General features: G+C 37.6%; 4 protein-coding genes across 8 annotated transcripts; 2 read left to right on the top strand and 2 right to left on the bottom strand.

The window, feature by feature from the left end:
* The first annotated feature begins 8,966 nt into the window (after window positions 1-8,966).
* On the top strand, window positions 8,967-11,993 carry LOC121801346 (eukaryotic translation initiation factor 3 subunit E-like). The gene is made up of 8 exons (XM_042200816.1): window positions 8,967-9,270; window positions 9,772-9,926; window positions 10,055-10,282; window positions 10,366-10,487; window positions 10,643-10,862; window positions 10,955-11,097; window positions 11,496-11,633; window positions 11,717-11,993. The coding sequence occupies exons 1-8, from the start codon at window positions 9,060-9,062 to the stop codon at window positions 11,814-11,816; spliced, it is 1,317 nt and encodes a 438-aa protein (XP_042056750.1). The 5' UTR covers window positions 8,967-9,059; the 3' UTR covers window positions 11,817-11,993.
* Window positions 11,994-12,749: 756 nt separating this feature from the next.
* On the bottom strand, window positions 12,750-19,307 carry LOC121798765 (dnaJ homolog subfamily C member 7-like). 3 transcript variants are annotated; one of them, XM_042197937.1, is made up of 11 exons: window positions 16,881-17,022; window positions 16,648-16,786; window positions 16,382-16,511; window positions 15,843-15,995; window positions 15,520-15,734; window positions 15,371-15,440; window positions 15,036-15,242; window positions 13,954-14,180; window positions 13,695-13,773; window positions 13,483-13,623; window positions 12,750-13,312 (listed from the first exon to the last, which is right to left on the bottom strand). In XM_042197937.1, the coding sequence occupies exons 2-11, from the start codon at window positions 16,740-16,742 to the stop codon at window positions 13,031-13,033; spliced, it is 1,599 nt and encodes a 532-aa protein (XP_042053871.1). In that variant the 5' UTR covers window positions 16,743-16,786; window positions 16,881-17,022; the 3' UTR covers window positions 12,750-13,030. The 3 variants fall into 3 exon arrangements, 2 of the variants coding, with proteins under 2 accessions (XP_042053871.1, XP_042053872.1); XM_042197938.1 differs by lacking the exon at window positions 16,881-17,022 and having other exon boundaries at window positions 13,483-13,614; XR_006050088.1 differs by lacking the exons at window positions 12,750-13,312; window positions 13,483-13,623; window positions 13,695-13,773; ... (3 more) ...; window positions 15,520-15,734; window positions 15,843-15,995 and having other exon boundaries at window positions 16,881-19,307.
* Window positions 19,308-20,441: 1,134 nt separating this feature from the next.
* On the top strand, window positions 20,442-22,238 carry LOC121800395. Of its 3 annotated transcripts, none has more exons than XM_042199969.1 (3): window positions 20,442-20,660; window positions 21,073-21,174; window positions 21,617-22,238. In XM_042199969.1, exons 2-3 carry the CDS (start codon window positions 21,144-21,146, stop codon window positions 22,096-22,098), a joined length of 513 nt encoding a protein of 170 aa, XP_042055903.1. In that variant the 5' UTR covers window positions 20,442-20,660; window positions 21,073-21,143; the 3' UTR covers window positions 22,099-22,238. The 3 variants fall into 3 exon arrangements, with proteins under 3 accessions (XP_042055903.1, XP_042055902.1, XP_042055901.1); XM_042199968.1 differs by having other exon boundaries at window positions 20,445-20,656; window positions 21,596-22,238; XM_042199967.1 differs by having other exon boundaries at window positions 20,446-20,660; window positions 21,596-22,238.
* A 34-nt stretch (window positions 22,239-22,272) lies between these two features.
* LOC121800394 (cytokinin dehydrogenase 1-like) lies at window positions 22,273-24,507 on the bottom strand. Its single transcript, XM_042199966.1, has 5 exons — window positions 23,761-24,507; window positions 23,547-23,674; window positions 23,216-23,476; window positions 22,864-23,126; window positions 22,273-22,783 (listed from the first exon to the last, which is right to left on the bottom strand). Exons 1-5 carry the CDS (start codon window positions 24,407-24,409, stop codon window positions 22,456-22,458), a joined length of 1,629 nt encoding a protein of 542 aa, XP_042055900.1. The 5' UTR covers window positions 24,410-24,507; the 3' UTR covers window positions 22,273-22,455.
* Between the last annotated feature and the right edge of the window lie 2,063 nt (window positions 24,508-26,570).

Here is a 26,570-nt window from a genome sequence, read left to right on the forward strand (position 1 = left end):
AAGACTTCAACAGCCAAGGAAAGCATTTACTCCATTTGATGGTTGAGATTTTTAATGTTTGAAGTTGGTGGAGGAGTATTTATAGCAATGACTAGAATATGGCGCCAGATTTTCCCCTATCAATTTTTTTTTCAATTTCATGTACTGTTACAGCTCCTTTAGTGCAATTAATGTGAAGGGGGGCCAGTTTCAATTTAATTCCCCCCTTTGTAAATTTAATGTAATGTTACAACACCAATGGATCAATAAAAAAAGACTTTTCTTTCTACTCTACTCTCTATCATATGTGTACTCTGCTCTCTCTCTCTCTTAAATTCAAAATTTAATTTTGAAGTTTTTGTTAATTAACAAAAGAATAAACAATTTATAAAATTGAATTTGTAACACAAATTGTGTTTACTTTAAATAAAAATTTCAAATAAAAAATGAAATTCAAATTCAAAAAGTCCAACTATTTTTTCTACTTTATTACCTAATTACTTAATCCACTAAACATCATTTTCTTAGACTCCTTGCCCAAAAGTTCCGCCTCAATTGTAGAGGAACGGAGGGAGTACAATATACTACTAGTAAGAGCATTCGCATCCGTGTTCTTTGACAAGAGCACGGATGTGGGCCCGGACCCACTTTTATTACCTTTTTACATCATGTTCTTCCTCAAGAGCACAACACCCACATCCATGCTCTTCCGCAAGGACATGCTCAAGGGTCCCACCATTCTATTATTTAATTTAAATAAAAACTTTTTCACAATATTAAAATGCATTAAAAATACTCGGAATACTATTACAAATTACAAAAAAATTAAAAATTACATAATTAAAATCCTAAAAATTAAAAATTACATAATTAAAATCCTAAAAAATAAAAATACATAATTAAAATCCTAAAAAATAAAAAATACATAATTAAAGGCTAAAAAATACCCCCGTTGAAGACTATTCCTCTGGCCCTATCCCCAATGTTATTCGGAGACCTCGTATCATTGCCAAATGTGAATCAAGTTGCTTGGGGGTCATATTTGACCTATCGGCCAAATTGAGTTGGGCCAAAAGGGTCCACAACAAGTTGGTGGGGGGTTGAGGTGGCACAAAGGGAGCGGGAGCTAGGGCGGATGGAGTCGCGGCGCGACGGCGGTTGGCCTTCGCTTTCTTCCTTCCTTGCGGCCGGCGTTGGGAACTGCTCGGGCAGGCGTCGGGGCTATCCAAGTTAGCTCCGGCAAGCTGGCTAGCCACCTCATCCTCGCCGGCGTCGAATAGGGATACCGACCTCGACCGTTTGCTGGATGAGCTGGAGGAGGATGATACGCCTCCTCTATACTTCGGATGCACACGCACCTCCTGTCAAGCACTGAGGTACTTGAACGGTTCGTAATTTAGGGATTGGTAGGTCGCCAAGGCGGCACTGATGATGTCGAGCTCGCTCCTGCCGCTCCATGCCGACCGCTCTTCCTGGAGGTAATACCCCTGGAACTTTTGGATTTATTCGTTGGCTCTGAAAATGGCATTGCGCACCATACTCTCATTGCGCTCGATGGTTCCAGCCGGGCGGTTTTCATTGTACCGGCGAGAGACGCGCCACCAAAACCTATCCCTGCTTTGGTTCGTGCCTATCTCCGGATCTTCGGAGATAATCAAATATGCTTTGAATAATTGATCCATCTCCGCCGGAGTGTACGAGGTGGAGACACCACGAGGAGTAGGAGTAGGGGTAGGAAGAGGAGGAGTTTGAGAGCCGCCGCTCCCTCCCGATCTGGGTTCGGGTGCCCACCCGTATCGCCCATCGGGGGCATCTTGGTCGTCCACCGGGTAAGGCCGGTAGCCACCCGGAACTTGAGAACCTTGGGTTTGAGGAGGGGCCGAAAATTGCATTTCCGGACTAGGGAATGGTTGTGAGCCGAACCATTCGTGGTTCCAACCGCGGGAGTCGAAGGGGTGATCGCTGGATCCGGACATTTTTTTTTGTAAGAGTGAAAGAAAGATTGAGAATTGATAAGAGAAAATGAGAGAATTTAGATGAGAATTGTGTAGTGTGGTGTGAAATTTTTTGTGTGGAAGTGGGGGTATTTATAGATGAAAATGTGAATTTTGGGGAAAAAAATTGAAAAATAAGTGGAGAGAAAACGGATATAATTTATTGGGAAGTGGGAAAATATTTTTTTATTTAATTCGAATTTTTTAAATTAAATCCGATTTTTAAAAAAAAAACCAAAATGCCAACGGCATTGCCGTTGGCCAATCAGGTGCCGCCACGTCAGCTGCTCAGCGGCACGGAAGTGCTCGATGTATCAAGCAGCGCCGTGCCAGCGGCGAGCAGGGGTGAGCCATGCCAGCGGTACGGACGTCGTCCTTGGGCGTGAGCACCGCGGCGGATGTTCTAAATAAATGAAAATAAAGCAAAAAGTCCCTTCCTCTAACTCCTCTTTATAACAATATACTACTAGTAAATAAATGAAAATGAAGCAAAAAGTCCCTTCCACTAACTCCTCTTTATTACAATATACTACTAGTAAATAAATGAAAATGAAGCAAAAAGTCCCTTCCTCTAACTCCAAACAAAGTTTAAATTCTCAATTAAACTTGTAGTACTTGCATACCATATAGTGTGACATCTCGTGTAGTAATATAGTAAGAGGTATAGAGATCTAAAACGAAAATGCAAATTTATACAATAAAAAGTGGCAGTTGGATGAAATATGACATTTTTGTCTTTTTGGAGGGAAAATGAGAAGTTGACGTGTAATACCTGTATTTACTTTTTTGGATGAATTGTGTCAAAATTATAGGAGAAAAATTGGTCCAATGAAATGATAGCTTCCCAAGTAAAATTTGGAACAATTATAAAGCTACATTGAGAATCTGCAAAATGAAACGTAGAGAGAGAAGGATGAGAAGAAGAAAGAGAAAGGAGAAAGAGTGCATCGAGGCGGCTGTGCAGACCCCCAATCATTGCCGGAGCGGCGGCCGGCGGCAGCAACAGCTGTGGAGTGATAATGAGAGAGAAAGGTGAGAAGAAGGAGAAAGAGAGAAGCGCAGAGACGCGGCACAGCCGGGACAGCACAACAGTGCGCTGGGTGAGACAGGCGAGAGAGATGCCGGAGATGAGGAGTAGGAGGCGGCGATGCAGCTTTGCAGGAGGGGTGGCGGCGACAACAAAAAATTAAATCTTGCTTCTATAGATATTTCTTGCTCTGGCTTTCAATTATCCAACTAAAACAAACCAAACTTTCAGAAATTGAGAAGGATGAGCTGACTGGGTCTTATGAATTAGGCGGATGGTGAAGCTCGGTGAAAGGAAATCCGGTGAGGCAGTATGGTGGAGCGACGAGGCAGGCGGAAGTAGCCACGGCGGGCGTGGTGGCGAATCCCGCCAATTGAGAGAGAGGGGGGAGCGCCGATTGGGGACAGATGGGGAGAGAGTGAGGCGGCACTTTGTATCATGTAGGGTTTGTAGGGATAATTAGTTTATGTAGGAGTATATTATTTGGGTCTTAAGTCTATTGAAAAACTGGATGGTTGGATTAGGTTGAATGTTTGTTGATAAACATAATCTAATATTATGTCTTAAAAGTTTGGTTGTATTTCACTACTACTATTTATTAAATTTTATATAATATGTTATTTTTTTAAATACATTTTTTTGATTAAGTAATTATATTTATACGATAAAGTAGGAGATATATATAGAAATAAATTTTTTTTAAAGTATTGTTAATGGATAATAAGTCCCCCTTATTAGAGAGAATATTTTTTTTCTAAAATTATAAAGTTCATTATCAAACAAAGAACAATATTTGTAGCACATCGGAAAATTGTGACTTTTTTATTTTTTTATTTTTATTTGATGGCTTTTTTTTATTAATGTGGATGTTGAATAAGAATTTTTTTTGTGGAAATTGAGTCTCTATGTGTTTGAGTTAATTATGTAAAATTAGTTGTTGTGGGTTATGTGAGTTAATGTGATTAAGCTTCCAATGTGTGAATTAAATTAAGTGGGATCATGCATATATTTCTAGCCATATTATTTGGAATTTTCGCCCTCCTATCCATTGGAAATAATACTTTCTTTCTTGGATTTAATTAATTGCTTTGGGATATTTATCTAAATTAAATCCAAACCAAAGTATCCATATGTTATTCTACATAATTTTCACCCATATGCCTTTCAATTACTTGTAGGATTAATTTATTTGTTACCTATTTTGTGGGAGTCTTTTCCTACAAGAAATTACCAATTTAAATCCTATTCCTATTTAATTGAGGATTTAAATATAATTTTTTTTAAAATACTCCCCTAGTACACGTCCCTTTTCCCTATTTTCACTCCACAATTTGTTTTATTTTTTATTTTTATTTATTTAAGTGGAGAATTAATCCTAGAATATAAAAAGTGAGAAACCCAAACCCTAGCCCCATTATTTCAACGCCTTTTTCTCTCCCTCTCCTCTCTCCCACACGTTTTTTCCTCTCTTCCTCTCCTTCTCCACCAATTCTTCACCAATCCTTTGTTCTTGCATCAATTTGGAGTTGGAAATTCAAGATTAATCGAAGAATCGCATCAATTATCTTTCCTACCGATTATTTTTGAACAAGAAAGGTATATTTGAATTCTCTTTCTCATCTTTTCCATTGAATCTTTGTTCTTGATTCCCTCATGCATATAGTGAGTATAGGAATCATAGATCGCATAATTAATCGGTGGGAATTTGTGTTTTGTATGAGGAGATTTGTGAATATGCGATTTTGAATGAATATGTGTGATGTTTGAATGATTCATTGGTGAATGATGTGTGATTATATGAGAACATGATTATGAGAACCTTTTTAAGCATGATTGTGTGTTATAAGCATGAAAAATTGTATTTGGATGATTGAGGAAGAAACCCTAATTTAGAATTTGTGAGCCTGAAATCTGTGACGTTCGAATAGCGGTTTCTGATGTGTAATTGACCTATCAAATGATCGAATTTTGATATGAAAATTTTACCGAGTAAATTTCAAGGTGTTTTCTGTGTCTCATGTGAATTTCAGCCCTTTTTGTTGAAAAATGGATTTTTAATAAATGTTTGAATTTGACTGCGCAATTCTGCCAAAAACTTGTGTTCTCGCCCAGAAAGTTTCGTATTCTGTTTGATCAACCAAATGCCCTCCGTTTGATGTTATTCTTGAACTAGATGAAAATTTGAATTGTCTTCTGAGTCGTGTAAAAATTTCAGCCTCATTGGACATCGGATGAATTTATGGTGAATTTTTCAAATGAACTGCGCAATGCTGCCAGAATTTTTATATTCCGACCAGAGAGTGGTATTAATGTTTTGACTGACCAAATGACATTATTTGAGTGTGAAACTTTACCTGAATGAACTTGAATGTATCTACTGTGTTGTGACCAAATCTTAGCTTCATATGAGGTCGGATGAATTTTTGGTGATTTTTACAAACCAACCGCGTAGTTCTGTCAGTTTTGTTGTTATGTGAAAATATCACTTGTTGCTAAGTTTGATGAACTATATGATGCATGTATGATTTGGGAAAGTATCCTATGACGTGATTATGTGTGACACGTTGAGAAATATTATGACATATTTTTCCTTATGTCGATGAATGATGGGATGGGTAATTTAAGGGAAACGATAAAAAGGAACAATATGACATGCATGATAACATAAGTTTATGGAAAGCTGATTGTGTTATCGTTGGCAAGGGTGATTGAGTATACGTGAGCTCGAGGAACGAGAGTTGCATAAGTTGGAATTGTGTTGTTAAGCAATCGAGGTGGGCTTTCTTTACTAAACTATTTTACGTTTCAAAAGTATGATTGTGGAGCTATAAGGGTGGTTTAAAGTGTTATGTCATGTCGTGATTGTTTTGATGTTGAGATTGTTGCCTGATGCCTAGTTCATTTGAGCTTGCTCCGTTAGACTATAGGGCTATGTGTGATGTTGAGATTGATGCCTGATGCCTAGTTCGTTTGAGCTTGCTCCGTTAGGCTATAGGGCTATGTTGAGATTGTGCTTGATGCCTAGTTTGTGAGTTCGCTCCATTAGGCTATAGGGCTATGATAAACAAATTCGGGTCTGAGTAGGGCCGCAAACCCTATCAGGCTGTGTACACAGAGGGGATCGTGAGCCGTCCTTGCTAGTTGGCCGGTCTCGTGGGCGAATAGTGTGGCCACACTTTCGTCGTACTATGGTAAGAGGATGTGAATGATTGATTGTTGAGAAAGTAGGGAGATTGTTTTGCCTGGCCAGACTATGAAAATGTTTTTGTGTTCTCGATGATATTTCTTAACTACATGTAAAACTCGAGTTCACTGGTATGGATGACATAACTGTTATAAAATGTTTTCGGCATGAGCCCATTGAGTACAACAAGTACTCAGCCCTGCATTTCTTTTTAAAATTTTGCAGGTTGAGCGGGATGTTGCGATGGATGTTGAGTGAGCTTTAGGAATTCCCGGATGCGTCGTGTCTTCGTACATGGGCGTCATCCTATGACTCTCCTTTGATACTTGTCTTTCCGCTGCCTTGTTTCGAATCGTTTTTGATAAAGTCTTTCATTTTTTTTCCCACACTACGTTATGACATTATTTACCTTGAGACATTAATCCGTTGTTTAACTATTCGATAGACCAAAATATTTCTTTTTGAAGTTAATTGGGTTTTCATATTCAATCTCGTCCTTTATTGTTGTCTTTCATTGCGTCCCTCTTTTCTTCCCCGCTCCTTAGTCCCTTCCCTAGTCACGATTTCCCCGTCTTTACTATCCTTAGTGACGGCGGTCGTGACAATATTGCATAACATTAATTGTTGTTGTGTATAACAATATATAATTTTATATATAATATATTAGTTTGATTAAATATGTTGAAATTACTTATAAATATATATTTATATTCAAGATATATAATTTATAAATATATTTATATTTAAATTACTAGAAGTACACATAGTTATAATTGAGTTGACTTTGATTTATCCTACTACTAGATAAGATAATTTTGTTTATGAATTGGAGTTCTATTTCTTTTTTATAATTTTCAAAATATTATTATGTACTATTGAATTTAATTTTGATGAAAATGCATTTATTAATTGTGATTTTCTTTTATTCGTTTTATCATGTCTACTTAATTCTAAGAAAATATGTTTTTAGTTTTTTTTTAAAATATGTTTTTAGTTATAAACAATTATGTTGCAATTTCAAAACTTATGAACTACTGGGTTGTTATTGTTTTTTTATGTTTTTGTTTGTATTTATGAATACTTATGTTTTGTTAATCGAAACTGGTGAACTATTTATTCGTTCAAATAGTTTGTTTTCTTTTTTATAAATAGTTGTATTACATTTTTCTTTATTTGTATGTCTTATTCTATTTCATCCACATATATTCTCGTTTGTTATTTCTTTTATTTTATACTACTACACTCATATCAAATAGTATTAAAATAGTGCTCTTTCCATCCCATTGAAGATGACTCACTTTCCTTTTTTGTTTGTCTCAATTAAGATGATCTATTACTAAAAATGGAATCACCTTTCTCTCAACTTCATTCCCTCTCTCTTACTTTACTCTCTCAACTTTACACACAAAATAAAGTTGCATAAATTCTCGTGCGACCCCTTCCTTGGGACGGAGGGAGTATGCAATCATCTACTAAAATATGAAATGTTTTATTGAGAGTGGGTTGAGAGAAGTATAAATATCTTTTTATTGTTGTTTATAATATTGCAAATACTTATTTTAATTAGTTCTTATCTGTAAATATATTTTTATACTCCCTCCGTCTCCAAAGAATATGCACTTTGGGTTCGACACAGGTTTTAATACATAATTGGTAAAGTAAGAGAGATGTAGAGAGAAAAATTAATTAAAGTATTGATAGTGGGGAATGAATCCCACTCATTTGAGGGGACAAAGTTTCCACAATTGGAAAATGCATATTCTTGTGGGACGGAGAAAGTAATTATTTACTCTATATTCTTTATTCTAAGTTAATATATCTTCATTATTTAAAAATCTGTTGTCCTGTGCATAGCACATGTGATAACACTAGTGAAGCAAATGGTAAAGAAGACAAAAATAACATATTTCAATTCTATTTTTGTACTTTTCTAGACGAAATAATATTTCACATTAATGAAAATATACAATGATTTACGTATCGAAAATAAAAATGACTCTAAATTAAACTACAGACCTCCAGTTTACAAGATTGGTGCTCTACCACTGAGCTCTAGGGGCTTGGTTGTTAAATTCCAAACCAAATTTATAATATATCATCACTTCAATCTTCGCCAATACACGATTTTATGCAATACCAAACAGTGTACTTCTCGCAAGCCTATTATCACTCCCCAACCTAACTAAGTAATTAATAACATACTCCGTATATAGTATTTTAATAGGGATATTCGCATGTACCTACTCCAACGTTCGTCATTTGTTGGTTTTTCCCTGATTTTTTTTTAAAATTTAAATACATGTAAATATACAAACTTTGAATTTTTCAGATTTTTCCTCTAAATCAAAAATCACAACTGATGTGAGAACAAAAACTTATATGGCAGATCAAAACGACATAGTTATAATTTTTATTTTAAAATTTTAGAAAATGAAATTCCATCTCACTAATCTCTTCTTTGTATAATATAACTCTCATCTTTGGATTTAGGCTAAAAATATAAATATCCATAGAAATTGAAATTTTAAACACAATCACAATTTGATTAAGGCAAATCTTGTCGTACACGATACAAAAGACATTTATTTCAATTAGATCATACGTTACGAATAAATAATGTCTTCTATTATAAAAGGCTATCATCCATTTTTTATCCCAAATCAGCATCCTTTCAAAAATAAATTTCAATTGACAAAAGCCCAGGCCCTATAACTAAATTAATCTACTGCGTTGCTCTTTTTTTCATAGGACCACTTTAATTTTGATATATATATATTTTTATTGCTATTCCATATTACTGCGAAAACCCTAGTTCCCAATTTTAGTTCCAGAATCAATCGACCGCCGCCACCGCGTCACTCAGTAATCGGAGACAATGGCGTCGAAGTATGACCTGACGCCGCGGATTGCGCCTAATCTGGACAGGCATCTGGTGTTTCCATTGCTCGAGTTCTTGCAGGAGAGAGGGTTGTATCCTGAGGAAGATATTTTGAAGGCGAAGATTGAGCTGCTCAACCACACTAATATGGTTGATTACGCCATGGATATTCACAAATCCCTCTACCACTCGGACGATGTTCCCCAGGGTGTGTAATTCTTCGTTTTTACGAAAGAAAATAATTGATGTTATGTTTTTCTTTCACAAAAAATTGGATTTTAGAGAGTTTATGGAGACAGAAGTGCTGCGTATTCGGTTATGTGAATTGGTTGATTTTTAACTAATGATTTCCGTTGTAAAATCTCGCTTCTTAGAAGTTGTATTGTATTGATATTATTTCAGTTGTTTTTAGGATTATCGAGTCTCCGATTTATCACTGAGTTCAATTTCAGTTGTATAATGCTCTTTGTCCAAATCCATTGTTTATTGTTTGTTTATGTGGATTTTACATGGCTTGCTGTACTGCGAATCACACTGGGGAAGTAGACTTCTTCATATTCTGTGTATCGAGTTAGGTTGGCATGTTTAGTTATCATTGCATATAGTTTCGTTAGTGTTGATCATGTTAATGTTGGTATATTAACTTTTTGGTCATTTTTCTACTTGTACTAAAAATCTTATGCTATTTCTTTCTGTTGGTTTACTTTAGACATGATTGATAGGAGAGCTGAGGTGGTGGGCAGGCTGAAGGCTTTGGAGGATGGGGCTGCTCCTTTGATTGGCTTTCTGCAGAATCCAAATGCAGTTCAGGAATTAAGGGCTGACAAACAGTACAATCTCCAGATGCTTAATGACCGCTATCAGGTTGAGCCTCCTTTATCTTGGAAACTATCATGATCATCTATTTCCAAGATGAATCTGCTAGGCTCATGGAGACTTCTTGATTGCCTGTTAGATTTGTTGATATATCTATGTTTTTTGTTGTTACCCAGATTGGTCCAGAGCAGATTGATGCATTGTATGACTATGCCAAGTTCCAATTTGAATGTGGAAACTACTCCGGTGCTGCTGATTATCTGTATCAGTACAGAGCCTTGTGCACCAACAGTGACAAGAGTTTGAGTGCATTGTGGGGAAAATTGGCAGCAGAGGTTCTGATGCAAAATTGGGATATTGCACTGGAGGAGCTTAACCGTTTGAAGGAAATCATTGACTCTAAGGTTATTGGTTATTTGAAAAAAGATACTAGTTCCCTTGTTCAATGCATCATCTTCTGAAGCTTAAAATGAGTATGCATTTGCAGAATTTCTCTTCCCCACTGAATCAAGTCCAAAGTAGAATATGGTTAATGCATTGGAGTCTATTCATCTTCTTCAACCATGATAATGGAAGAACACAGATTATTGATTTGTTTAATCAAGACAAGTATGTTTCTTGACTCTTCCTTACTTTAGCTGTTACTTTCTGTTGTCGGTGGTCAATGACATTTCATTTCAGTCTGTCAAAAACTTTCATCTTTTGCACAATGAATCTGAATAAGGGAAATGATCAATTATTTTGAACGTTTAACTTAATTGAAGGTATCTTAATGCCATTCAAACAAATGCTCCACACCTTTTACGGTACCTGGCCACTGCCTTCATTGTGAACAAAAGGAGAAGGCCACAATTTAAGGAATTTATAAAGGTTATCCAGCAAGAGCAGTACTCTCACGAAGATCCCATTACAGAGTTCCTTGCTTGCATCTATGTCAACTATGACTTTGATGGAGCTCAGAAGAAGATGAAAGAGTGTGAAGAAGTAAATTCCCTTAACTCTAAATGGCCCCTATTCATTTCTTTGATGTAACTTTGAATGCATATGAATTATTTTAAAATTGTATGATACTGCAGGTTATATTGAATGACCCATTTCTTGGAAAAAGAATTGAAGAGGGAAATTTTACAACTGTGCCCCTGAGAGATGAATTTCTAGAAAATGCTCGCCTTTTCATCTTTGAGACGTACTGCCGCATTCATCAGCGCATCAATATGGGGTATGTATCTGAAATTGTTCCTTCAATGGTTAACTGCTAGTTTCCTTCAGTTTCTTTGCTCTTTGTCTTGGTTACTATGCTTCAAATAAATATCCCACTGGCTTCACTTTCTAACTTTGTCATTAATGGTAGCTGTCTTTGTATTTTGAGTCCACATTTAAGTTATGGATGTATGTAATGTAACTCAGTTAATAGTAATTCTTATGGATGCCTGCCTTCTACATCTTTGAGATTGTATGAAAAATATGCATACGCTTGACACTTTAAAATAGCCGTCGACAACAAAATTCCAGATTTCTGTAGTATATGTATATTTTTATATATGGGCATATTTGCCACATTGAGACGTGATATTCTCTAATAACAGAATCAATTCATCTCTTTTGGTGTTTTCACAGAGTGCTCGCCGATAAGCTGAATTTGAATTATGAGGAGGCTGAAAGATGGATAGTTAATCTTATTAGGACTTCAAAGCTAGAGGCTAAGATTGATTCAAATCTGGGAACCATTATAATGGAACCCAGTTATACCAATGTGTAAGTTCATTATCACTACACTTTGTGTATCCTATGTTTTCTTTGTCTCTGCATCTGTACTAAAGAATCTTTCTTCTTTTCAGGTATGAGCAGCTCATTGACCACACTAAAGCTCTCTCAACCCGTACTTATAAAATAGTTCACCAGCTTCTGGAAAATGCTCCTGGACAGACAGCACGGTAGACATTGCTCGGACACCACCCCTTACTTTTTGAATGATGAGTTGGTTTTGTTATTGCAAATTCTGGATTAACCGTGGATGCAGTTCTATGTCTTGTAATATTTATTTTTTTGCTGAAAAAGAGATGTTCCTCAGATTTTGGGCGATTAATTTAAATAGATTGCACTTGCACTGCATTATTCTTTGTTGTTTTTTTATTCTTAATAACATTTTGGTTTAGAGCTACTAAACCAAAGGTGCCATTTGCTAGTAAATCTCTGTCGGATGTTTGGTTGAATTGATAAAACAATATTTGGTGTGAATTCCTAAGCCCATAATGGTCTCTTCCTTAATCAGTTGGATTATTAATCAACCCACAAGTTGTAATGCAAAATTCCAAGAAAAATCTTCAAATTATTTTTTGTGCTCTTTGCTCTTCTATAAGATGGTGCGGTACGAACCAATGTATATTACTCCTAATATATGGAGTACACCGTATATAATAATACTAGTAGTACTAAATTTCAATAAATGTTAAAAATCTTAAATTCTACATTTTATAACATTGAGTAGTGATAAAAGAAAAAACTAAATTCTTATGTCAAAATACTAGTCATCTTTAGATACCAATTTGGTCATTTTATGATCGTTTTAATTTATATAATGGGTACGAACCTGAATAAACTAAAACGATCTAAAAATAAGCTATGATCTAAATATAACAAAATTAGTATTCAAAAATGACTTTCATGCTTGATAATTTAATTATATGTTAGGATTTAGTCATTTTTAACACTACCCTTTTAACAGTAATGTATTTACCCATTCAAATCTTGGGAAATGTTAGTGCTTATAGCAAGCCAAATCTGCAAGATATACACGATTTAACACTACAACAACACATGGTTGCCAAGCGATAGAAAACATGAATGAACTCCACCAGGATGAAAAAGATGAACAAAGCAAATACATTTTACCTTTATTTTCACCAGGATGCGAAGCATGTTCCAAAAAAATTCATCTACATTGAATAATTTTTCTAACAAACCACCAAATTACATGTGTATGAATGACCCTCAACCATCAATGAATATCGAACAACTTCCTAAGGGAAAGACCATTTGCACGAAATGCAACTTCACCAACACTGTTGCATCATAATCTTCCCCCGCATTCTGGATTTCCCAGGTGATGCACCATGTCTATATGTCCATTGTTTACGAGCAATCCTTGCCTTCTACCATTGTGAATGCGAGTAACTGTAAGTTTTGGGGTATGCTTCATACCAGTTCCGTCTGCTGCTGCTTCTTCCTCCTCCATATGATGTGCTGTAAGTACTGGATCTGCCCGACCAACTTCTGTTATAATTTGGAGAACTGTAAGATGTCGATGGATGTCCACAGCTACCATTTCTGTTGCTGTCTCTGTTGTTGTTCCTTATCTCTTCATCATAGCTACCATTTCTGTTGCTGTCTCTGTAATTGTTCCTTATCTCCTCATCTATATCATACTTGGACCTCTGCAAAAGGATCAATATATATACATATATGGAAGACTTTATTGAAGAAAAAAGAATATATTATCAAACTATGGGTATGTATAAACACTACATATTATGAATCTTGGAAGAACTTAAAATTCATCTTGCAAAATTAGAAAAATTCCTAATGTATTGATCATTTATATTACCTTGGAAGAATCTGAGAGTACAGCATATGCCTCCCCAATGATCTTAAACAGTCTGTCAGCATCGTTGTGAATTTTTTCGCCGCATTCTTTCCATAATTTTCCATCATCCCCAGCATCGTTCCTTGCGAAGACCTGACCAGCCTACACTAACTTTGTTTTACAACAAGAAAATCCAACAATACTAATGAGAAGTACGAGAAAACCAGTAAAACCTTGTCCGGATGATGCCTGAGAGCAGCCTTCCGGTAGGCCTTCTTAATCTCGGATTCGGCATCGGATGCATTGATTCCCCTACCGGAGCAAAACCCAAGATCAAAATAAGTATTGACATTGTTATTAGTTGAAATATAGGTTCCAACCAGAGCAAAATATACAGCTTCACAAGCTCATCTAATTTCAAGTGAATGGTGGAATTTAAGGACGTGATGAAAATTATCATGTGATTGTAGGAAAGGAGATAGTTAGACTTACAAAATAAGGTAAAAATCCAAAGGAAGATCCTTTTTAGCTTTTTCTTCAACAGTAGCAAGACGACGGCGGGCCTTTCTTAAATCCCTAACACCACTGCTTCCGCTTGATCTGCTCTGAGTCTTGCTTTTAGATTGAGTTTCAAGAAGCAAGACCAACCTCTGACTATCATTTAATGCTTGTTTATAATCCCTAATCATTTCATGCAAAGTAGCTCTCCTTGAAATTGCCTATATACAAAAACCAGTAATAGATCCTTTAACGGGTGAAAATCCCACAGAATAATACCACAAACTGATTCAGCAAGACCAAATCCGTAAACGTACTACTCCCTCCAGCCCAACTAAGTTGGGGCAAAACTTTTTGGGCACAGAGATTAAAAAATTATAGTTATTGAAAGGATTAAATGAAAATAAAATAAGAGAGAGGAATAAAGTAGGAGGGATAAGAGAGAGTAAAGTAGGTGGAATAAAGTAAAAGTGATTACTATACGTCAATGTTATCAAATAGCAGCTATGGCGGTGCCATGGCGCTATGGCATGGCGTTCGGTGATGGAAACGCCATAGTACCATGGCGCTGCCATAGCACCGCCATATCTGCCATTTGACAACATTGCGTGTGTACTGCATTTAGGAATGGGGCATTATGTAAGAAACATGGAGATTAGAGTTGTATTTTATGCTTTTTAATTGTTTTAATAGTTTTAGATGTTATATTTTTATTATTTTCTAATTTTTAAATTATATATAAATATATAATTATTATTTTATTTATTTAATTATTGACCGCCATATCCGCCATACTAATACGCCATATCCCTGTGGCGGTTTTTAGGCGAACCGCCATAAGCCGCCATACGAGATTGATAACATTGCTATACGTTTTGTTTTTAGTCAAAAAAGGAAATGACTCAACTTAGTTGGGACATTCTAAAAAGGAATACGACTCAACTTAGTTGGGATGGAGGGAGTGGTACGATTTAATGATTAAGAGTTTAGGGGGGCTAATACAAAGATAATTTGCAAAGTAGTGAACAAGTATGAAAGAATGCATTTTTTTAATAAGGTTTATGTTTTGTACCAACCTTTGCGTAGTCCTCGTCCAGGGCTATAGCTACACTACAATCTGAAATGGCATCAACTATTTGGCTAAGGGATTGGTATGCAGCCGCACGATTGCAGAAGCAGACAGCCATAAAACCTCGTGATTCAAAACTTTTTGATATGGCAATGGTATAATTATCTATAGCTTCTGTATACCTTCCAGAGTTGAAGGCTTCATTTCCTGATTTCTGTAGCAAATAAAATTAGGAAAACTTTGAGAACTTTAAATAAATTTCCAGGATGCATGTATTCAAGTAATTAGGGTCCACATCCATATAGAATATAGATATAAAGACCAAATTAATGTTCGACATACTTTTAAGGATAAGAGTTCTCGAATATTGGTGGCTAAAGCAATGGAGGATTTCCCAGATACATCTCCACACCTACATGAGAAAACATGCAATCAGCATCCGAGATTTATATTATTTACACAACTGTGGGTTGGTGGTCAACGAGTCTTACATTGAGTTTATTGGCACTTTCTCTTGTTTTTCAATCAACTCAAGAGCCGCATCAAGCCTTCCCTGACGATAATGGGACTTACTCTGCAGGTGCCACCTCCACAATTTCACATGAGAACTATCGCCTTGATTATCCAAAAGATCAGCACGAAAATTCTTCATGGCAATATCAAGAGTTTGCTCACAAAGTTGGATCACTACGTCATACATCCGTAACTGTATCAATTAATAACATAATTATGATGACAACCATGCACATCTGAAATTGGGTTGTTACATCAAATCAGATATTTACTTATTAAATAGACCTTAATTGGAACATACAATGTACATAGCCTCTCCTTTCATCTGAAGCAACCTCTCAGAATAACGGCATGTAGACAAGGCCTCCTCAATGCTGCCAAGAGCCTTGCCTGCCGCATCATCAGTTCCTTCTTGCAAGAGTATGGCAGATTGATGCATGCATTCGGCTACTTTCTATTAAACAAAAAACTGACAATCAGATTCTGACTTACAGGAAAAGAATATTCAAGAAAATTCAGGAGAATCGAATTGCACAGAGCAACTGCAGTCAGACATACAAACAAAGCTAATGTATAAATTTCAGTTTCTGTAACAAGAAAAGAAGCAAGATACAAAGCTATAAAAGGTACCTATATCAAACTCTCAAGGCATTTCTAACATATATATCAAGGCTATCAAAGAATGCATATGGTTCAATTGATACAACTGCAAACCGGAAAACAAACTAAATTCCTAAAACATTGGACATGATATTACAAACATGAAAAATTTCCTAACAAAATAATGATAGCATATACGAAGAATTAGGATAAGTAGCAAAAATGATTATAGCATCTCACCTCTGCCTTTTGCAGGCTACTAGCAGCTTCAATTGTAAATCTCCTATCCAAGCAAATGCTGTTCTCAGCTCCTAAGCATTTTCTGTAACACTGGATGGCATCTTCAACTTCTCCCAATACCAAATAGCAACTGCAAAATTATAAACATGCAGACATATGGATGTACTATCAGTTTTCTACGAATAAGATGACAGAACTCTGGATCTATTTCAGCACAATTGCAAATGTACGGAAACATGTAAACAGAATTCAAGGAAAGAACTTACTTTCCAGCTCTTAATATAACTTTAATAAAGTCTGGGTCTAGCTCAGATGCTTTTGTACAATCTGCTATGGCTTCCCTCATCCTTGAAAGTGACATTCGTGTGGCTGCACGGTTGCTATAGCAGAGTAAAAGTGGTCCCCCTAGACAGGATCATATTGTTCAACCACTAAAAGTTCATGCATAAGCGTAAAAATCATAAAACAGCACTAAAATCAAACAGGTAACGAAGAATACCTCATTCGCCAATGCTCACATAGTTCATTAGAAGGCCCACTGGGTTCCAGCCTAACATTTTCTTTTCTAGAATTGTTTCCTTGGACAGTGGGATTCAAACCAACTTTCAATCTATATTTTTTCTTGTATTTGCGTTTTATTGCTGACAGGCCATCTTCTGCAGGCAATGAAGGAGAGCAAACTGAATTGCTCTTATCATCTTCAGGATTTTCCCAGTCATCTGAAATATTCTTCTGGTTTGCAGCAGAATCTACTTTTAATCCCGATGCAGTATCTGCCTCTGGTGCATTGCTGGCACTTGTATCTTGATATGGTGAAAAATCCATGGGTGAACCACAACCAGGAGATGTATGATTTTGCAGGGAACTGCCTTCCTTAAACATCTGACTCTGTGGAAACAACTGCTGGACAAAGGTTCTTTGTCCTAGCTTTCCATTTCTCTTTGATGTTTTGCCTTTGACTGATCTAAATTTTGTGTTACCTAACTTATCTACACCTGGGAACAAATTGTTGCTCGAAAATGCAAATTTCATATCTGGTGTGATGCAATCTGCATCTGAGCCTAATCCAGCCAGTTTGTCTCTAATGTTGTCATTCTTATCTTTATCAATAGATGGCACCTCTTGGAAACCATTGTTCAGATTGAAGCCCATTCCAACGGAAGTTGAGTAAGTCCTAGTCGACTTAGAGTTACTCTGGGAGAAGCGACTCAAATTTGGAGTGTTCCGGTTCATACTAGGACGATTCTCATATACAAAACCAGAGTCCTGCTGGTTGCCTCCAAACACAAATAAATTATCAGCCCCTGATGCAGAATTACAACTAAAACTTCCAGACCCTGTAGTATCCACTTTAGGATCACCAATGTTCAGTTTCTTCATCTCATTCAATATGCCATATGTAGGACCTTGCTCAAAAGAACCACCTGATTTACCACTAGTTTGAAACTTGATATTACTTTCTTCAGCCTTTCCCATATTCAATTCATTCATCTCACTAACAGGCTTAGTACTTCCACCAGAATGAATGCCTTGTTTGCCTTTCAGTCCTCCAAAAATGAAAACACCATTCACGTGAGACTGAGATCCAACCTCTGCATTTTCTTTCCCACTCTTTGGAAAATTAGGCATATCCACTTTTCCACCAGAGGATTTATTTCCCAATCCTATGTTGAACTTGAAGTCAGTGTTTTCTGTAAACACAAAATTCTCACGATCGTTGCTACTTCCATCACTCACATTGAATGGAAACTTCAAGACAGGGTCGTTGCTAACCTTTTCAGAAGCCCCAGAACTATCCAATTTAACTTTACCCCTTATGTCATGGATCGTGCTTCCTACAACTTTATCAGTTCTACTAGCACGTCCAATTTCAAATTTGACAGCATTAAACTTCACAAACTCATCAGCATTCGAACTCAAACTGGACTTATTATGTGAACCCTGTTGCTCTAACTTGACTTGTGAAGCTGAGTCACTCGCATCCTTCATATTGAAACTCGAATCACGACTACACGCACTGTCACCAACACCAAAGACAAACTGCCCACACAAATCCGGATTTGATACAGGGGCCTCCTTACAAGCTCCAAAAACAAAACTCCCACATTCCTTTTGCCCAAAATTTGAGCTACCTATATCAAAACCAGATGAAAGATCGCTCTTTCTTAACTGCCGATTGCTCGGCATGGTATCCTTGGTGGCATCAACCAAGGGCGTAAATTTTCCTGATCCAAATCCAGAAAAAGAATTATTCAGGTCTACATCAAAACCAAATCCGTTCCCAAATCTATCCACGTTTTCATTCAAACCACGACTCTTTTCCTCACCTCCATTCGATCCCAAACTCTCATTATTAATCCCGAAAGAACCCCCCAATTTCCCTTCAAAATCTTTCTCACCACCACTACCACTAAACCCATTCAATCCCAGATCAGTTTTTACACCATCTGGCATTTTCCGCCTCCTCATCTTCATTAATCTCGGACTGGATCGGCCCGAAATGAGCGGTTTATCGGGACCGGTTTTCGAGTAATCAAATCGAGCAGCATCAGTCGAAGCAGAAGAGAAATTAAAGTTCCCCCCAGACTCTGAGCTCTGAGCTGAATCAGGTTGAGCGAATCCGAAAGCAGGCTGCTGCGCGATCACCGGTGGCGACATTTTGAAACTCGGACTTCGGCGGGACGGTGGATTTCGGAATAATTAGGTTTCAGAGCTGAGATATTATTCAGTGAATTATGCCGTCGCCAGCACAGAAAACATACGAATGATTCCAGGAAAAAAAAACATTTGCTTGAAATGGAAGGGAAGACGGCGAAGTGTTGATTTGGATTTCTACACTTTGCCCCTTTTCTCCTTTGCACCTTTTTTTTTGGGTTTAGGTTTAGGTTTTGGGGTTTATACTCATATTTGAACTGATTGATTTGAACGTTGCTATCGCCTACTCTTTGAGGCGTGTTTTGCTTCGAAACAACAAATTTCATTCAATCTCAAAAAGGAAAAATAATTACATACATCACCGTAATATTATTAAATCATATTTATATTGTTTCATGACATAAACGTATAATATTGTTTCATGACATAGACGTATAGAAATCACTCAGAGCATCACAATCGTGGACGAGCCGGCGGACGAGCCGCTCGTCCACTATTGCGACCGGCTAGCGCATCGCGGACGAGCTGGGTGGACAACCCCTCGTCCATCGGGTTTGTCGCTCGTCCGTCAGCTCGTTAGCCGTCTCGTCCGCTATTGCGGGCACCCGACGGACGATAGCATTTTTCGATTTTTATTTTTTATTTTTACTTTTATTTTTTTTAAATTTCAAGTCTATATATCCGGCTCGTTGCACTTCATTTCATTTGCATTTCATATCATGCACAACGATCGTCGAGATCCTCGTTCGGTTAGCGGCAAACTATAAATACTAGAGACAGACTATAAAGATTCAAGACATACTAAACTTTGTTTAAAAGACATACTAAACTTTGTTTAAATTGTTGTTTTTTTTGTTGCATTGTATTATTTTAATTTTTTTATTTAATAAAATTATTATTGCACTTTCTCCGCCCGTATTTGTGTCGAAATTTTAATTCCTTAATTGCTTATTTTCGAATTTGTGAATTTTTATTATTGTGCTTGTCCACTATTGTGTAGTGAGATGTCCTAGTGATGTGGTAATGGGGTGGGAAGTCCTAGTGAAGTAACAGAGGTGTTTTTAGGAAGTTCTAATGCTAGCTAGTAGTGGGGAAGTTCTTTCTATTGCAGATGCTCTAATTATTTACATTACAAAATATAGAGATTCCAGTTTCAGGTCAAAAATATCAACAAATATTCCCTCCATCCCCAAAAAAAATATGTGCAAATGAATATGGTACGAGAATTAAGATAAAATTGGTAAAGTAAGAGAGAGGTTAATTGTATGGTAAAGTAATAGAGACAAGGAGGGGACCTATATTAATAAATTGATATAATATTCTAAAAATGCAATAAACATATTTTTGTGAGACGGACTAAAATGAAAAAAATCACATATTTTTATGGGATGGAGGGCATATAAAAATGAAGCTGGTGATTATCGTTTTAAAAATCTTCAAAATATAGAGAAATTGGAACGATTATCGTTTCGCCGACATTTGGCGTCTTCTGAGCGACAACCATGCAGTTGAAGAACACTATTGTCTCCGAATCCCAACGAAAGCGGCGGACAAGAAACTGAAAAATAAATCTGAGTTCCAGCAATCGGCTTTTATCGAGAATTCATCAGAGGCTTCCAAGTTGGTATTTTTCTTTACATTCGCGATTGCGACATTTATTGATTACTGTTATCATGTTTGTTGGCGGAAGGGTGCTCTCCTCCTTATTTAGTTAGTTGAGTTGATTCTTTCTTTGGCCTAAAAATATATCTCTTTGGATGAGTGAAGTAAGGATTTTTAGCATTTTAAATTTGCTTCGTAACTTTCTGGGGTTAGTAAATTGTAGAGTTAGAGAGGTGGATGCTGTGTCTGTGTGGGTTGGAATAGGAGAGAGAGGGTCCCAATTTGTATGGTTAATAGAACAGAGGATCTTTTTGGTTTTTTTTTTTGAGGAGGTGTTAATGGAGATGGTTTTTTTGAGGGAATCATGGATTTGATGCAGAAATTGCTAACTTCAGCTTTTGTATGGCTCAGAACTAATATTAGCTTATTTGCAGATTGAGAAGTAGTTCTTTGAATTTGGTTGACTAACCGCCACCAAGGCTTACAGCTTAAGTTGCAATTTGTCATGGAGCTCGGCTCATATCGGAACATGCATGGTAATCACCGTCTTTGTGTCTTGTTAAGCAGTGCATTTCTCTTGTTTCGTAAATTCGTCAAAGCAAACACACTGCATTGATTATATTGGAAAAGCTGTAAATTTTTTACTTAGATTAGAATGGTGTTCATTTTAAAATGATCAAATGGAAGTACATTGATTTTTTTTTGCCTTTATTTATTCTATCCTTGTTAGCTTTTCTTATGAATTCTGGGATATAGCTAGTTTATGATGTACTACTCCCTATGTCACATAACAAACCTTCATTAGTTTCAGTTATTGTCGTACCATTCCAGTAACATATTTGAAAGCATTCGATGCCATGCTTAAGTGTTTTTCCTGATTTTGGTTACAACATTGCTTAGTTGGATTTTTTTGAAGTCTTTATGTGCCTTGTTAAGTAATCTCACTCCCATCAATAGATAACAGAGCATCTGAACCAGATCGACGAGAAGCCTCTGCCCCAGAGAATCCAATCCCGATGGAGCAACCTCATCCTTCTCTTCCTGCGGAAGTAAATATGGATGTTGCAATTACTGCCAATGAAGTTATGCGGGCTGGAGGCTTTGGTGCTACTTATGATAGCCGTATCATGCTTCCAGCTGCCAGCGATTGCACTGAACTTATGGACCATCTTCGTGATGTTCACGGAGATGAAGGGTACAAGGATGGCGACATTAAAGCCACTGACAAAGTTGAAGATGGCGTAACCCCTGAAGCTCAAGAGGCAGTAAATATGGAAGCTTCTTTCTTTTCTGATGATGTGATACGGGCTGGAGGTTTTGGAGCTACAGATAATATAAGCAGCTTTCTTCCTGTTGCAAGTGATCATACTGATTTTGAGGGAAATCTCCGTGATGCTCGAGGTTATGAAGAATCCGAAGAAAAGAGCAGCCGGCCTGGCCTTGGCTGGAAGAGCGAATGAGTCGCTGTTTAGATGTGAACCAAGTATCTGGCTTTTATTGCTCCCTAATAGCTAAGGTTATTCCTATTATAGTTTCAAAACAATTTCCTTGGACGAAGTTATACATAATATCTATTTCTGCTATCAATTTTTCTTGTTCAGACTTGTAATAGCTTGATGGTGAGCCTATACTGGTTTAATGATGCTTGTGAATCTTGATTTAGGTTGCTTAGTTATAAAATCTCATATTCTCCATACTTCCATGATACAATTCTAGAACATCTAATGCAGGAAGTCCAAAAATTCAAAGAAGTATGCACATTTATCTATCTACTATAGTTATTGGCTCTTGACATCAGGTGACGGACAACTCTTTGGTCACTGTAGTGCATAAGCTATTCCTCTTCGGAATATCCTCTGTCCTGGAGCTAAGATTGCCAGAGGGTCGTAGCTCAATTTTCTCCTGTAGAAAACTTCCCAGTGGGGGCCGAAATGAGCTTCCCACTCCTCTTCAGTGCTGTAATGGGGCAGGTACTGTTTGATCCCAAGATAAGGTCTCTGGCTGAAACTCAGTATTTTCTTGTTTTGTGATAAAATATGCTCGAGGCCGTCCTTTCCTGCCGATGACGGCATTGCTGATGATAGGAAAGCGATCAGGTAGAAGACGTCATCATCGGGTGTGATCAAGGACGTTCCAGATTTCCACCTGAAATTGGAAATATAATTAAGGCATCAAACATACTTTTTTCTTGTAATTACCTATTGATTTTGTTATAGAATTGATACCTTGCTTTGTTGACGGGGTAGATGAGGATGGGGCCACCGCTCGTGTCTTTTACTATGTTACCAAAAACTTCTGCGACGAACTCATGAATTCGGCTTCGAGGAACAAGAAGGTTCAGCCATGGGTGTGGCACCTCCCAGAGGCCTTCCTCCCGGAGTTTTACTTCAGACACGTGTACTCTGTCGAGGAAATTGACATAGGAAACCTCTGACATGTAGAGAGTGGATCGTATGTAGCTCAGTTCTGACAAGAGAGGGTCGATATCCTGCATAAAAGGCAGCAGGGCTAAAGATTTTAGCAGGCTCTGATATACTTTCAACAGCCTGAGATAGATAGCATGGTACAGATTCTCACCTGATCTATGTTGTCCGACTCTCGAGGATTGTAGTACTTGGCTACTTCCAGGCAAAACAGAAGCTTCCCGTCGGAGTTGAACTGGTCTGCTCGAATTGGATCCTTGGGACTGAAAGATGATCTCCAGTTGTTTAACAAGCCAGTTCTATTTATGATGATGAATCCTTCTACATAGTCAAAGGAATTATTCGAAGATATCAGATGCTCCTGGTCACGGGCGAATGTTGAGAAATCTGAATATAGTGCTCTGATCCATTTAACCTGAAAGGAAAACTGTGTAAGTCAAGAAGAAATTCTTGTGGTTGTATTCGTATCATGAAACTCATCTCACCATTTTCGGCGCAGGCTCTAGGGCGATTCTTGCTTGGGTAATAATGCCGAACTGTCCTAAACCGCCTAGCACGGCGTGGAAGAGATCAGTGTTTTGCTCGTCCGAACATGTCACAACTTCTCCTCTACCTGCACAAAGTAAATTCAGGTTATTAGATGGTCTTCTCAAATTTAGGTATGCATGTTGCTACATGTGATGGTGATGGTGATATAACCTGTGACAACTTGGAGTTGGTAGACATTGTTAATCTGTGGCCCGTGTCGGAAAGCCTGGCCACTTATTCCAGCATTTGACAAGGTGCCACCAACGGTGAGACGGAGATAGTCTGTCCACGATCTTGGTGTCAGACCTCGTTTGAGGCTCTCATGCAGGATATTTATCCACAGCTCCCCAGCAGAAACGTCGACATAGGGGTGTTCTCCGCAATGGAAGCTCATCTCCGGGGCACGGAGGGACTCCATGCTGATCACTACTCCCCGATATGCCTGCGCCTGGCCTTCCAGCGAATGGCCATGGCCCCGTGCTGCAACCTTGAGCTCTGAACTCAGGCCCAAGTCATAGACATATCTCAGGATAGACGAAATGTCAGAAACTGATTTCGGGTGCAAGACCGCAGATGGCATGAGATGGTATCTGTTTCCGAAATCCCTTGCTGCAAATTCCAGGTTCTCAAAAGATATGCTCCCCTCAAACCTCATCTCGGCCAGGGACGAATGAGCAATAGATTCAATGGTTTGAGGGGTGGCAAAAGGGTGATTAGAACAAAGATACTCTCTATTGATCATGAAGCTATGCAAGAAAACTAATATAAGAAGTGCTCTGGTTTTCTGTCTTATGAAGGTGAGGCACTCTCCAAAAACCATCTCGTATTTTTCGAGACCGGGAGCACAACGTAGACAGGTACTTAGCTTTCTCTTTCTTTCACTTTGTAATAAGGCGTTTTTCAAATTTGTGCTGGACCTATGTTTTGTTCTTCCTTAGTGGAGATATTTATACATACACAAAAAAAGATATTGCAATAAACTATTTAAATATTTGATTGCATCACCTTTTTTGCTCAAGACTATTTGGAGTAAATATATTAGTAAACTTGGACCAGTCACTGCTATTCTCACACTTTTGAGGACTTGGTGACTTCACATTTTGCTGCAAACATGATTCTTGCATATGTTGTGAGTTGTGCACTATTTGTCGGATGGTGGACAATGAATCATGTTATTTTCTTGTTTAGGGGGACCCAAGTAAAGTGTACAGTAGGCGAATGAGCCCCTCGTCCCCTCTGATGATATATTGTGTGTCTGTGTGCAGGTGAGAGTGGTGTGGTAAAAAAAATATGACCGCGTTCGAGTGTGAAAACTCGTTATTCCAGTTTAGGTCTTAGCCTCTTTTGGAAATGTGAGTTTGGCCAACCTAACCTGCCTAATACTTCCTCCGTCCCGCACTACTCGCACGTATTTCCTTTTTGGGCGTCCCAAGTTACTTGCACTCTTTCCATTTTTAGTAAAAATTTTCACCTATAGCCGTCATTTTTTACTTTCCTATACACTCATTCCTTAATCTCCGTGCCGAAAAGGAAATGAGCGAGTAGCTCGGGACGGAGGGAGTATTTGGTTAACTTTCTTGAAAAACTAGTAATGAAAAGTTTGCCTTATCCAATTGGATGTAACTTGGCATCAGACCGCATCCCGTGCTCCCATTACACAAGTTTATCTTGTCTGAAACCTCCCGAACACGAACACGAGGAGTTGAAAGCACTATATTGATTGATACTAGTAATTTGCAGGGTGTATAGCTAGGGATGACGACATGTGAATCTGTCCCTTGCCAAATCAAGATGGGTGAAGATCGAGCCTGCTTACCACCCATTTCTGGTGGGATCACGGATCACGTTTTTTGAAGAAAGTCTCTCTTTGAGCAGACTGGGCAGCCGGGGGGCTTCGAGATTCGTGCCGTGGGCTGAGTTTGGGGCCAGGGAGGTGTTCGCGTGGCGTGATGGCAATGCTTGTGGGTAGGGGCCTGGGCTCAGCACTGAATAATATGGGAAAGTGGTAGATGACAGTTTGAATTGGAGAGACAGTCGGTTAAAAGAAGGTTAGGTCTAGATCATTCCCCACAACCTAGTACCACTTCCATCTCTTTGCAATTATTGTGATCTTCACTTTCTACATATACCATTTCCAACATATCCTTTGCTTTTCTTTTCTTTTCTGTTTTTTTTTATCAAATTCTTGCTACTCCAGTATTTAATTAGCACTGTGTAAAAATGTATCGTCAAATAGAATTTTGGAGTATCAGAATACAAGATTCTTTTATATTTTTGCATATGTACATGCACTTAGCTATTAAAGCTTGATGATATCGGTTTTGGAAGATTTTTCCTTTATAGGGTAAGTTTGAGATGATGTCTCAAATATTGGTTGTTGAGTGTAGCTTGGCATTCTCAACAATATATGTTGGTACAAATGCAACATCTTAGCCAAGAAAGATTACATATTCTTTTGGTGGTATGTTTCACTATTGCATTACCATGTCTATTGTTTATAGTGTTGCATGTAAATGTAAGATCTTTTGTACTGTAAGCTTATAGTAGTTGTACCTTGAGATCAGGTTGGAGAAAGTGACGTCAATTTGCAGATTCTTGTACTTACGGAAGATTATAAGGCCATCCACAACGCTGTTCCTATACCGTTCCTTAAACCACTATTTGAGGGCCCCACTGTACTTTTTTACTCCATTCCTTAACTAATGAACGGAACCTGCAACCCTCCGTTCCTTAACCGTTCCTTAACCGTTCCTTAAATTACTATTCATTCAATTTCATTTTTTTTATTTCCAACCCAATTCAATTTAAATAAACACACTTTAAAAAACAAACACACTTTATTAAAAAAACACACAACATTAAAAAAAATTACAACTTAAACGTAAAAAAATAAAAAGCACACAATTAAAATCCTAAAAAATAAAAGTACACAATTTTAATAATTTCATCCGTCAAAATTTGCCCAAATGTGCTCAATTAGA

The sequence above is a fragment of the Salvia splendens genome, chromosome 4 (genome assembly GCF_004379255.2).
Source record: "Salvia splendens isolate huo1 chromosome 4, SspV2, whole genome shotgun sequence".
Lineage (NCBI taxonomy): Eukaryota > Viridiplantae > Streptophyta > Magnoliopsida > Lamiales > Lamiaceae > Salvia > Salvia splendens.

What these genes read in the sequence shown, in the direction of transcription:
- LOC121801346 (XM_042200816.1), top strand. Translation starts at nt 9,060, where the DNA reads ATGGCGTCGAAGTATGACCTGACGCCGCGGATTGCGCCTAATCTGGAC. An exon ending in GATTTGTTTAATCAAGACAA is followed by an intron (nt 10,488 to 10,642) that starts GTATGTTTCTTG and finishes ACTTAATTGAAG; the next exon opens with GTATCTTAATGCCATTCAAA. An exon ending in AGATGAAAGAGTGTGAAGAA is followed by an intron (nt 10,863 to 10,954) that starts GTAAATTCCCTT and finishes ATGATACTGCAG; the next exon opens with GTTATATTGAATGACCCATT.
- LOC121798765 (XM_042197937.1), bottom strand. Translation starts at nt 16,742, where the DNA reads ATGTCACTTTCAAGGATGAGGGAAGCCATAGCAGATTGTACAAAAGCA. An exon ending in AAAGTGCCAATAAACTCAAT is followed by an intron (nt 15,441 to 15,519) that starts GTAAGACTCGTT and finishes TTTCTCATGTAG; the next exon opens with GTGTGGAGATGTATCTGGGA. An exon ending in GAGAACTCTTATCCTTAAAA is followed by an intron (nt 15,243 to 15,370) that starts GTATGTCGAACA and finishes TATTTGCTACAG; the next exon opens with AAATCAGGAAATGAAGCCTT.
- LOC121800395 (XM_042199968.1), top strand. Translation starts at nt 21,144, where the DNA reads ATGGAGCTCGGCTCATATCGGAACATGCATG. An exon ending in CTCATATCGGAACATGCATG is followed by an intron (nt 21,175 to 21,595) that starts GTAATCACCGTC and finishes TCCCATCAATAG; the next exon opens with ATAACAGAGCATCTGAACCA.
- LOC121800394 (XM_042199966.1), bottom strand. Translation starts at nt 24,409, where the DNA reads ATGGTTTTTGGAGAGTGCCTCACCTTCATAAGACAGAAAACCAGAGCA. An exon ending in CCAACTCCAAGTTGTCACAG is followed by an intron (nt 23,675 to 23,760) that starts GTTATATCACCA and finishes TACTTTGTGCAG; the next exon opens with GTAGAGGAGAAGTTGTGACA. An exon ending in AGTCGGACAACATAGATCAG is followed by an intron (nt 23,127 to 23,215) that starts GTGAGAATCTGT and finishes CCTTTTATGCAG; the next exon opens with GATATCGACCCTCTCTTGTC.